General features: G+C 34.9%; 1 protein-coding gene across 1 annotated transcript in view; it reads right to left on the bottom strand.

The window, feature by feature from the left end:
* The window catches only part of LOC122805249 (golgin subfamily A member 4-like), a 760,109-nt gene that overhangs the window by 263,775 nt on the left and 482,690 nt on the right, over positions 1-13,644 (bottom strand). The window contains exon 4 of the mRNA XM_044075339.1: positions 1,592-1,723. Within this exon, the coding sequence (XP_043931274.1) occupies positions 1,592-1,723 (132 nt within the window). The remainder of the gene's footprint in view (positions 1-1,591; positions 1,724-13,644) is intronic.

The raw sequence follows: 13,644 nt of genomic DNA, 5'->3' as shown, positions 1-13,644 counted from the left end.
AAAAGGAAAAGAAGACCCCAACAGGCACTTATCTGATGGGCAGGTATTCAGCATAACAAAGCATGTACACAATGATGAGCAATGATGGTGTTCGGACTGCTGGCAAACAAGTTCTAGGAAACTACATCTGTACGTCACCATTATGCTCTACGTCCTGTATAGGGAGCATACGTGTGTAAAAGATCTAAAAGCTTTGCTATACTGGAAAGACATCTGGCTATCCTTGTCAGGCAATCCCTACTGTGAAGAATACTGCAACAGTAATGTAGAAGGACATCACCAAAAACACTACACACCTGAGTAACAACAAATAATTCCTCCATTAAGTGAGCAATAACACAAACGCAACCATTATCATAAATTATAAAACCACAACAGTCTCATATCTTTATTTCATATCTTTCACATATTTTTTTACACACACACACACACACACATATATATATATATATATATATATATATACACACACACACAGACATTTATGTACTGTAAAAAAGAAAGTGCCAACATTTCACAAAGGCAAACCATTCAGTAGAAACTACAAGAAAACCCAGCCTAGCTAGAATCTTCACAGTGTAATACCTTACACATCCTGTAGGAGAGGCCCATGGAATACATGCAATGTACTCTGAATATACCCATAAATAAGTAAAAAGTAAAGACTGTGGGCATTAAGGAACCAAGTAGCTGAAACACTGATGTTCTCTAAAGAGGGTCATTTGCAGCCATCAACGAATCTCTGCTTGTGTGTATTATACTCTTTTTCCTTAGCTATGCAGCTAGTATACATGAGCAAGGCAGGCAGAGATGAGGCCCCCAAATAAGGCAGCACTGATTACTGATCTGGTTATGTAGTTTTGTAAGATGGACAAGGTGGCTGCATTTTTCATTGCAGTTGGTACACTTGGAATAATAAATGGGCGGTGCAGTGGTAGCGTTGTCGCCTCACAGCAAGAGGTTCTCCGGTTTGATACTTGGAAGGGGTGCCTTCTGCATGGAGTCTGCTTGTCCTCCCTGTGTTCGTGTGGGTTACCTCTGGGTGCTCCAGTTTCCTCCCACGTTACAAACACATATGTCCGGTAAACAAATGTTAAATAAATAAAATGTTTTTTCTGGGCATCTGTGATGTGTTGAAAGGTTGATAAAGTTTGCCATGCTGGTTTTCTTCAACGGGTTGTGAATTTATGATGGGACATTGTGTGTGTGTGTGTGTGTGTGTGTGTGTGTGTGTGTGTGTGTGTGTGTGTGTGTGTGTATACACACACACACAAACACACACAGACACACACAAACATTCACACACACACAAATCTTCATGCATACTAATATAATAATGTACAACATATACAGCTGAGAAGTTAGAGCTGGACATAACTTTATACATGAATGCCAATGCAACAGTTTCATATAACTCTCTACCATTTAGCAAATGACAAGCTAACAATTAATCTTGCATTCATGACCTGCTGACTTCAAGGATCAATATGGCATTTGAGCTTTACTTTTTACTGCACCATAATAAAAAAATGGATAACAATGACTGGATCTCATATTAAACAACTGAATTCTAAACTACAGCAATACTTGCCAGTGCAGTTTTGAGCTGTTCTTTAAATTCCTGCTCCTGAGTCTGTAACCTTTGTTCTAGTTCTCTGCCCTTACATGCCAGTGCATCAGCATGAAGCTTCTCCAGTTCAGCTACATGTTCATCAGATGATTTCTGTAAAAGAGCAGTGTTCGTTAATAAATAAAGCCATCAACAATGTGCTTCAAGGGCACAGTATGGCAACTCAGTTTCGTATGTGGAAGCTCATTATTCAAGGCTTTTCATATACAAAATCAAAGGGCAACATAACAAACCAAAACATCAAACTGGAGTAAGGACTGCTGTGAGTCAGCAAGTTTAAGTTCCCATAAAAAAATATATAAAAATGTTGTAAATGAGGCAAATCCAAATATAAAATGACCTTTTATTAAAGAAACATTCAAATAAAATATGCTAAGCGCTTTTGTCTCATAACTTAATGAAACTTTGTCAGACAAACCAAACTGACAAAAATCAAGTTTAAAGGTGTAACAGAAGACACACCTCTCATTTGTTACAGCCAATCAATAGTTCAATAAAAAATAATGCACAATTCATGTGTTCAATGTTCTTGGAGTTTTAAAAATGCGTTGAAAGTAGTGCAGCAGCCAGGTATCAAACCCAGTACTCACCAGTATACCACATAAACAGCACTGGACATGATAACTCAAATAAATGATACACAAATTTCACATTAAAAACTATTTCACATTAAAAACTTTTAAAACAATGTAAATCAAAATGTAATTGTAAATGTAAATCCTTATGCCATCTAGCATGTTGATGTACCACATCACTGTTGTGTGGACTGTAAACTGAGGAGAGGTCCAAGGGACCATAGATAATGAAGAGATTAAAGTGCATGGATCACAGCCTACATCTCTTTCCAAATAACATGCTTTGTTCTGTCTGAGGAATCACACATGCCTTGCACCTTAACTCTGCCTCCAAGGAAATTCTGGAACAAGTGCAGACACAAATTAACTTGGAGGCTGAGGAAAACAGGGAAGTACACATACTTGTATTTGCAGTCTCCACTAGTGCAGTTCCATTAATACAAAGCACAGTATAGATACCTGAAGGATGCAAGTGTTAGGCTCATGTGTTGTTAGATACCATAAATTTGTTCTCATGTGTAACCCACAGAGTGGAATTATAAGAAACAGATAATGTGATCCCAAGAATCCTGAGAAACTCTTTGGCTGGTCTAAAACTTATAAGAGAAGACCAGGAAAGCTTCCAGATAAACTCAACCTTTCCCTGCATCAAAAATGCTGGCTACGGAGTGTCTATAAGATATCTTAAAATAAAAACAACCCTGTGTGGAATGCTTAGGAGGACTTCTGAATAGTTATCTAGAATCCCAGATTGGTCAGAAGAGTTGAAATCCATGTTAAGGATTCTTGACATCTGGGAAAACAGACTCTGCAAGGATAAGTAGGTCATCCAAATAAAGAAGAAAAAATTATTGCTATTCAGCCTTCTTAAGCCAAGGATGAAGCTAAAAATTTGCAAACAAGCTTGAAGTGGTAAATAACAAAAGGTAATGATGGCACACTGAAACAGAGGGGTTATTTAAAACTGGTCTCCAAGAGGGATCTTTCTTTTGTACCAAAAGGATTCTAGAATACAAGCCTTTGCCCCCTTGAATAAATGGCACTGGTTCAGTGACTCATAGGGTGAACAAAGCTGAAGAATACGAAAGAAAACGTCTGTCTGGTTTGGAAAGAAAGGAGCAACTTCCCTGAAAGGGTGTTTTTGTATCCAGTGCCAAATGTATCCCTGCTGAATTACATTTAACACCCATGAGTCTGTGACAATCTGCTGCCCAAGGAAAAAATAATGTTAGTTGTGGGTTTTATAAGACTAAGACAGAAGGGGAGCAGGAAAAAGGAGACATGCTAGAACAGTCAACCTAAAGTTGAATACTGCTGAATACAGAAAACTTCTGCATTTGTACTCAGCATACCACCTCAAAAAGTAGCAAAAGTAGAAGTCCAAGATGCAGTACCTGCACATTCATACATACCAATAAGACATGTGTATGTCATCATGACATGTCAATAACCAAAAGACTGAGACAGGCACTCCCTAGTGGTAACAATATCACTCAAACTTTCTATACCAAAAAAGAGAAAGACAGAGATAAATTGATATAAAAGATTCTATATATCAAAGTGGAAAAATAAAAAATTCTTACAGGTGATATGTCCCAAAACCTTTTTTTCTAAGGCCACAGGGGAAGATATGGATGATATTGATAACCTATCTGCAAATATGTGGGCATGAAAACTGAGACTCAGTATTGTTACTAGGCTGCCACTAGAAGAGGAAGAGGGGCAGAATGATGCAAATCTACATGATGTAAAATGTCCTCAAGTTAGTAGAAATGTCCATTAATTCGTACAAAAATACCTCATTCATCCTGGTAGAAATTTGAAAAATGAAAGGACCTCCGAAGAAGGTTTTGAAGGCTAGTTTTCCTCATCATCAGGAAATTAGGCTTGAGAATCTGTATGAGATGAAGGCTTGTCTCTGAGCATGTCAGACCCATCTGATTTGCCCTCTTCAGTTTTTTTTTTTTTTTTAACTGCTTAACAGGCACTGAATTTTGTATAGCAGGACTGACAGGTTTTTGGCTACGATGAGTAAATTCTGTCTTCCACTATGAAACCTTCAGGTAAACAATGTTTAACTTTTTGTTTTTTTCTTAATAGGTCTCTACTACGACTGACTAGGAGAGGAATCTGTGCCCCATTAAGAGGTCTCATTACCTGGACACATCCAGTAGCATTTCCCAGTAAAATTTCTGTATCTGAGAAAAGACGTTTCTCTCATGCCTTTTCTCGGACACTGGAACAACTGAACAGGATGTGACTGACCCACAAATCATGGTACCTGAAAGGACTACACCATAGGAAGCTAGAAAGGTGAGTGGTCTGAGGAATATCCAGTGCCACTGCAGGTTCACCCACTATTGGCTGAGGTGCAGACTGAGTATGCATAGTTGGCAAGGGCTCCCAGGTATGTTATTTTACTTTCTAGAAACTGCAGAAGTAAGACCAGTAGAAACAGGGTAAGTATACATGCGGTGACTAAGGAATACGTATCTGATGCAGCTAGGATTGCAGGAACGAGTCAACCGGAAGTTAAGCTGTCAAAAGTATACTCAAGCAGCATATAAAAAATGAAGGGAACATGACAGTACCATCGGGACCCCAACTAGTTAAGTAACTAGGTAGATTTACAACCATAATAAGCTTCCTTTGATTTCAGGGAATGTAGACTATTACAAATATAATAACTGTACAAAGAGTTTATGGATGTGAGAGAGCAGTAGATATTTGAACTTCATACCGAATTAAATTAGAATACTCAGGTGGAAATGCCACTTCCCAGAGCCTCAAAGGTTTGTAAAATTCTATTCATCTTCTCAGGAAAAATCAGCCTGGAACAACAAACACTATTTTTGCTTAATGCTCATCAGCTGACTTTAGGTGAAGTCTGATAAAAAACACAGTAGCAATGTGTACATTTCAAAACATGTAGTAAAATTGCTACCAATGTTTATTGGTCTCTAGATGTCATTAGTGGTTTTCCTGCCTTCCCTCATGCTTCCTAGCATAATGCTGGCAACATTTTTAATACTCAATACAAGCATGTTGTAAGTAAGGAATCATCATAATGTGGTGTGGTTTATTGTCTGACAACAGCACATACTGGTGGATGAAGCACGAGGTCCTTGTATTAGCAATGTTCTACTCAGTGTGCATAATTATGTTTAGGAACAACTATCATTCTAAAATAAATGGACAATTCTAACATGTATAGCTTAAGCTACTGTTCAATAATATCCATGATTTTTTAAGACTGAAATATTACAATTTTTACCATACCACTGAAACAACTCTGTAGATACACACACACATTTTTAAAAACTGCAACATGTCACATACTACACTTCAAAATAGTCAGTGTAACAGCTATTTTTTATTGTAAAAGACTTCACATTTTTTTAACTCGTCTTTTACACTTGAACAAACAAATATCAGAAAGCAACATACAAAGAGAATTGGCTTTTTTTTTCTTCTGCATTATTCTTTCTCCACACAGAAAGCACAGGCTGCTAATCCTGGAATGCTCAACAACACAGCTAGAGCCCTGATGAGGTCTAATTTAAAAATGTTGACGGTCCCATCCATATGTACCAAATGCCACTATCACACCCACAGAACTAAGTGGAACAGCTCCGGTCTGCCTAAATTAGAATGGAAACTTAAAGGGTTGGTTTTCTTCTGTCAAAGTAACACTTGTAATTAAAAAAATGGGAATAGTACTTGTTTGCTAGTGAATTAATTCATGTAAGGAGAGTCTGCTAACCACAAAAACAATACCAGATTATGCTGTTTTAGTTATCACTGGCTACATTTTAAGTTCAGGGGTCAGCTAAAGATTTTTTTTTTTTTTATCAAATTAAATTTTTTTTAATTACATTTTTGCATAATATGAAATCAAAAAGTGATATACAGTACAACAGAAGTTGTTGATGTTACAATTTGCATAGCATGAGTAAGTTATTAAACTAGGTGTTCACACACTGTAATAAAACACTTTCAATTTAGCTAATGTTAACAACATAGGAATACCATAAAGTTATGATTGTGTTTTAACAGTCAGGAGGTATGAATATAGAAAGACAATTAACCTATACATTCTGGTAATACAATATGAGTATATCTTAAGGCATAACATCAACATAATGATACACAAAAAATAAACTATTATACATATATACATATTTCCAAAAATGTCAACTTAGTTGATTTTGTTACTACTCTTAACTAAAGAGAGTGTTTAATAAATTTATGTATTTTTGCATACTTTGCCATTCATGATAAAATATCAATTCAAGCTTTACAGTACTTCTGATAATATGTTTTTTCTTTTGACTTTTGGTATACAGCTTCTTAGCTAATACATGTTTTTTAGCCATGTTCGTATATTCTGTCCAAGTAAGTTTTGATCTGTCCAGCCAGTTTTTAGCTATGTAAAATTTTAATAGGGCACATAATGTTATAGTGATGTGTTTAGTGAGGCTATTGTTACTGTTCTTGAAAATATGTAGTATCGCTGTTTCCCATCATAAAGTAGATTTTGAATAGCCTGTTTTTTTCTAAGAGGAATCTCAGTGAGCACCACAGTTTATAAACTTTTTTGCAGCTCCAGAAGATATGTAGAATTATTAGGACAAAAGGATAATAGGGTGACTTAGATGGATTAAATTTGTTAAGATGGACAAGTGTATGGCATGCATTATTGAAGATCATGATCTGAGTGTATATTAGTTCCTTATGGTGTTTCCAATGGCTAACTCTTTCTGATTTTCTGTCAAGTTGCTACATTTTTCTTCCCAATACTTTGAAAATATGATTGTATTTTGATAATTAATTTTGGTTATTAATTTATATGTGTATGAGAGCATTTTTTTTGTACAAAAGCAACTTTTGAATTTGTTGTGCTATCTTGATATCTTGCTCATTTACAATAACATCCTTAGTTATTTTAACTAAGTATAACATTTGTTTTATTATCACATTATATTTATAACTTGCTTTAAATATGTTTTTGATGTTTTCCATTGATGGGTTTTGTGTCTGGTAGAAGTCCCATACTGTATGATTTTTTATTAATGGATATTTATCCAAGGTTAACATAGAGATTGTTAGTTTTAGATCAGGACTGCTGTGTATTGGTTGCAGAAGAATAATCGTATCTTTAAGTTTTAATGATATCAGTAGTTTCTTGAATATTTCACACATTGATTAGAACTGGGTGAATTTTTAATGTCTTAAGGGTTTCTTGCTTTAGGAAGGGAATCACTTTTGGGTTAATTTTAGATGGAATAATATTTTGGTGAAATAATTTAATCCATAATGGGTACCATTCATTACTTAATGGATCGTAGTTAGCTAACCGAATAATGCGGCTAGCATTAATTATTTCATGGCAGAAGTGGAGGTCTGGATGTCTTAAGACCTCCTTTTTCTTTTGGGAGTCTGAGTTTATTGTAATAATTAATTCTTGTACTCTTTTGGTAACAAATGAATTTTGCTAGTCAAACTTTTATTTTATTAAAGAAGGTAGCTGGAATTCTCATGAAAGTGGCATTCATTTGGTATAAAATTTTAGGGAGTATGTTCATTTTGACAACTGAGGCCTTTGATAAAGTAGAACATTTAAGCTTTGCCCATTTGCTAATGTTGCAGACTATAGTGGTCCAGGTTTTAAATATACTGTTATTAATCATATCTGATTGTGTATGACTAACAATTATACCTAAATATTTCAAAGTATGTTCCACTTTTATATTAGTCTCCAAAAAACAAAATTCCTTATGGCCTAGGGGATTTAGTGGATAAATAACTGATTTATTAGGATTAATCAAGTAGTTTGATACTTGGGAGAAATTGTCTATGGAAACTAAGATTTTACCAAGATCGGTATTAAGGTATTGAAAGTAAATATTTAGGTCATCTGCAAAGGCTCTGTATTTTATTTGGGTTTTTGATACTGAAACAAGGTGATGGCATGTTCTTTGACTAATTATTATTATTATTATTATTAGTAGTAGTACTTCTATATAGAAGTTGAACAGGTTGGGGGAGAGTGGGCATCTCTGTCTGGTGCCATTAACAATTTTTATCGCGTCAGATGTTTTCTTATTAATATAAAGTGTTGTAGTTGCCTTACTATATAGTGTTTTGATCATTGTTATTTATTCTTGTGGGAATCCAAATTGACAGAGTATAAAAAGGAAGAATTTTTGATTGACTCTGTCAAAGGCCTTTGTTGCATCCACTGATAAAGCATATTTAGGAGATTTGTCCTTAGCGCATAGGTGGGTTAGTGCATCAGCGGTTAGCGTATTATCCCATACTTGTCTCTGACTCATAAAGCCTAGTTGCTCAGGTGAAATTAGAGATGGAGCGACTTTCTGTATTCTGTATGCTAGAAATGTTGAAAGTATCTTCAAATCTATATTTATCAGAGCAATGGATCTGTAATTGTTCGGTTTTTGGAGTCAGTGTTTGATTTTGGGATAAATACGGTCTTGGAATTATTAATATAAAGGTCTGATATCCCAAATTCTATTATATGGTTGTATATTTTTAAAAGTATGGCTGTTAATTGTTGTAGGAAGTGTTTATAGAACTCTGCTACATACCCATCAGTACCAGGAGCTTTCCCTAGTTTTAGCTTTTCAATAGCCTTTTTTACTTCCTCAACTGTTAATGGACTTTTTAGGTTCTTAGATTGAGTATCATTAATCTGAGGGAATTCTAGGTTGTCTGCAAAATTTTGGAAAAGACCGTCATCGCTATGATCTTGTGGACCATAGATGTTTTGAACTATTTCTTCAAAAGCCTGTATTATTTCACTGTCTGAGTTAAGGGTTTTATCTTTATATTTTATTTCTTGTATTTTACACGGGGGGGGGGGGTCTGACATTAGCAAGTCTCCCTAGCATTTTGGAGGGGGTCTGCACCCATTCCACATATTTGTATAGCATTCTTAGTTCTATAAATGTACATTGTTGCGTTATAATCTCATTTAGTTGTTTTTGTAAGCTTGCCATTTGTTTCTCAAGGGTAAGTGAATGATTTTTTGTAGTTCTAGTTCAATTAGTTTTAGTTTACCCTCTGTGTTACTTATTTTTTGTCTATTTGTTTTTTTATAGAGTGAAGCTTTTTGAATCAGGATACCTCTCGCCGTGGCTTAAAAGGCTGCCCACTGAATATCTAAAGGAGTATTATTGTTTGTAAGGTTTTCATTTAATTGATTAAGAGAGTCAATAATGTCTTGCTCCACTTCTTTGATTTTCAACAGGTTTGAGTTTAGGGTCCAGGTTGAAGTATTACAGGTACTAAACCTAGATTTATTTTGTGTTATTATTATTATATTAATTTTTGAGTGGTCTGCTAATAATGATCTAGGTTCTGAGTTATAATGGACTTCTTTAACAGTTATGCTTTGAAAAATTAAAAATATGTAAATTCTTAACCATGTGTTATGGAAGGGTGAGAAATAATTGTATTTGGTTCTTAAACTATCTGGTTTATTTAGTTCAACGGGATCCACTAGGTTAAAGTCTTCGATTAATTCTGATAAAAGGGTTCTTGCTTGGGGTGACTGATTATCATTTTTATTCATTATGTCTTTAGATGAGTTTACTGTTATGTTCCAGTCTCCACTAATTATAATCAGATGTTCTGGGTACTTCAGTAATAAGTTATATATTTCAATTAGAAAGTCAAGCCGATAGCTGCAAGGACCATTACAAAATAGTAAGGTTTCTTTATAGGCAAGATATGAGCATGTGAAGTAGCACCACCTGCCTTTTGTGTCACTGTCATGTTTGATAATGCTCCCTTTAAATTATTTTTTAATTATTATAACTGCCCCTCTTGATGCAGTACTGTCCCCGGCTGCTATTATTTGTTGAATCTACTTAATATTTTTATCTATATCATTGTCTCATTGTTCCTTCATCATGTGAGTTTCTTGTAAAAAGGTTACTTCTGAGTTTGATTGAAATATGAGGTGCAAAATTAGCTTTTTTTTTAATGTCTTGCAAGCCGTTTATATTCCATGAGGCTACATTAATCATCTTAGATAATAATTAGGTTAAATACCCATGTTATTGAAGTAACTGTGAATGCTATGAGGGGAGTGTTTGGCAAACCATTCTTAGTAGTATGTAATATGTGTTGAAAGAAAAGAGAGTGCTCTTTCAGCAACTCCCTAGTGCCTGACCACTTAGCACTATCCTCTGAAAGAGAAGGATTGAACCAGTAAACAAATACTATATTCATAATACTAGAGTTTAAACTTCTAAAAACACAAACAATTCTAACTATCTTACAGTGATTATTTCGTATTATAAGAAACATCACATTTCTGCCGGGATATTCCCCACTCAGCCAGCAGCTTTAAGTTGTTGCTAACATAAGCATTGCTAACCGAATCAGGATTTAAGGGTAACTGCTATCCTGTAGCTTCCATATTTTAGCTTAATATATGACCCTGAGACTAATTATAAGTGTCTAGAGATACTATAGTGACACCAAATACCTCTAGGGTAGCTAAATAAGTCAGGATTTATCTGTTGTTGCAATAACGTGTAGTGTATAGTGTTTTCCTCAATTGGTAATCTTCAATTTAACAATCTTGATATAGCAGTAGACTCTATTACTGTATAATACGTAAAGCAATCTCGTATGATCATATGCTATATACTACATTTCTATATGACCTGCCTATATCAAACATAGATATTGTCTACTATAAGCACAATATTAAAAATGCACTGCAACAAGTAAATTATACCATTTAGTGACCTTCTAAACTTCTTTGGCTATTAAGGCAAAAAAAAAAAAATGTTGGATAGACAAGTACATAAAACAATGTTCTTTGCAAGGATATATTGTCCAGGTCCCCAGAGCATGATGCATATTCCTGCATGAGAAGTTTGTTGTGCAGGGATCCCATCTGCAGTACTTTTTCCTTTCTTTTTATCTTGTAACAAAAATAAGAAAATGAACACAGGACCGGTGAAACTAGAAAACAAGATTTAATTAGCGCCTTTGTCTGCAATTACACTTGATTTCTTTAGATAAAACAAACTATTACATCACATCCTTTTATAGCCAGGCATCATCACATGATCACAATATTTAAAATAAGTGAATTTTGTTAATAAACAATTTTGTTATTGTGTTTTCCTTGATATGAGTGTACTGTAAGTTAAGAAACCTTAGTGAAAAATGCTAGAATATGTAATATGAAAATAAATATTGTGTATTTAAGTGACACCACCTAAACACTTAGACAATTTTTATATGTTGTGATCATGTGATGATGCCTGGCTATAAAAGGATGCAACGTAATAGTTTGTTTTATCTGAAGACGTCAAGTGTAATTGCAGATGAAAGCGCTAAATAAATCTTGTTTTCTAGTTTCGCCAGTCCTGTGTTCATTTTCTTTTTTTTTATTGCAAGTTTGTTTTTGCAGTTACTTTCTTTTTATCTTCCTTTCACTGACTTCCACTTACCTTCCAGGCTTTCAGTTATTTAAATGTTTTCTCTTCTATAACTGACTTTTAAATCCTACTGCTAGTTATTTACAGTAATTTTTTTACAGTATCTGTGATTTTTTTGGTTTTGGAAACCATCCACTTCATTAAATGCAGTTGCCACTCGATTTTCAGCCTTGTTTTGTTACACTTTACTTTCGGATGTCATTCTGCTTGTTTTATTGGTTCTCAAGGTTTAGTCACACAGGTTTTTTTTTTTTTTTACTTTTTTTGGATCCTTTTGGTTGCCATAGACCTGAATTGACTATGACATCACTCTGTGGTGTAGTTCACGTGTGTGTCGCGAGGTCAAATGTCAAGGGACATCAGGCAGGGCTTAGCTTCCTGGAAAAACGGCTTTAGAATGTCGCAACGAAAGGAAAGCCCATGGGGATTTTTCACATGCAATAAACAGGTAATTACCTTTAAAAAAATAAGTAAAAAAGGCTAGCGACGCCTGTTTCAGTCGGATTTAAGGTTGTTTACAGTATAATTATGTTTTAAATGCTGGTGCATATAGTATTAGTTGTTACTTATTTTTATTAGTTATTTTGGAAGGATCTCATTGAATGCCTTTAAAAAAGCAGAAATTGCTTCATCTTTGCTGTTTGCTTGGTATGTGGACCCCTTGTACTGAAAATGCAAGGAAGCAAGATACTTCATTTGGAATTTTATTTTATGTTTTACTAAGTATGCACAGAAGGGTGAAAGAACACACCTCTGTTGCTTAATGGATTCACGTATGCCTCCACACTGAAGACGCTCTAGCTGAGAATCGAACGGGACAACGTCTTGCTATGAGGCAACATCATATTAACATGTGTTGTATTTAAAATTCTCACATAAACTTGCCTTGGTGCTTCCAGATGTTGTGATTTTCTTAATGCACGGTGGAATCTTTCTATGGTAACATTCTGGACTGAAGCACTGTTGTCTAGGAATAGCTCAATGATTTATTTTATTACATTTTGTAGAGAAGCTTGTTCATAGGTTTCAGGGCTACCTCTAATGAGCACATTGTTGATCTGGCTTCCAAGTCTATTACTTTTTGTTGGATTTCCAACATTGTTTTTTCTGTGGATTTAGTTCTTCTCCGGATCTCTTCTATTTTTATTTCATTTTCCATAGCTTTCACTTCATTTTTCTCCAGTCTGGTTAGTATCTGATCAAGATTACTTCCAAAGGTATTTAATTTTGTAGAAAAAGAATGCTTTTTTTTGTAAGGGTGTTAAAGCTGCCTTGAGCTCTTCCATAAAAAGGGGTTGTTCTGTCTTCATTTTGGCAGTTTGTTTTTGCAAGTCAGGTTGTTGTTTTACAGTTTTTTGTCTCTTTGAACAAACTTCTTTTTCAGGTGTGGTTATTTGAGAAAATCTTGTTTTTGATGTTTGAGCTTTCACTGAATCCATAGTTCAATATTTATCAAAAGCTTATTTCTTTGTGTTGCTTCCAGTGAATTGCTGTCAAGGTCTACATTGCCTGAAAGAAACCCAGATCAGCATATGTTGTTCTTGCAGATAAGCATGAATTCATTATATTTTTTTATGAAATTTGCAGCAGAGATGGTTCAATATTTATTAATATAGTAGTATCTGCTTTTTGTTGAGTTAGCCTGAGTGCTGATGCCCTGATTAGGTTAGATTGCAGATTTTTATCAGGAGCTGACTGAGAGGTGTGCTTCCTAGCTGGCGGTCATTTTGGAATCCACCTCAGCTAAAAATCTTTATACAGAGTTATGACTGTTGTCAATTTTATTCACTCTATACATACAACCGCTGGATACAATGATATGGACATTGTTCATAAAGGGATAGAAAGACACAGGATAAAAAGGTGAAAATCTTAGCTACCAGGATAGAATGAAGTTCTTATCCTTGTACTCAATGTCATACAGGATCCAGAGGTGAGACCTGTGCTTAGCTCAGCT

This window comes from Protopterus annectens, chromosome 6.part1 (genome assembly GCF_019279795.1).
Source record: "Protopterus annectens isolate FY-2018-M chromosome 6.part1, PAN1.0, whole genome shotgun sequence".
NCBI classification, from domain to species: Eukaryota; Metazoa; Chordata; order Ceratodontiformes; family Protopteridae; genus Protopterus; species Protopterus annectens.
Note: the sequence above shows the minus strand (reverse complement) of the source record. Positions and strands in the feature narration are given on the sequence as shown.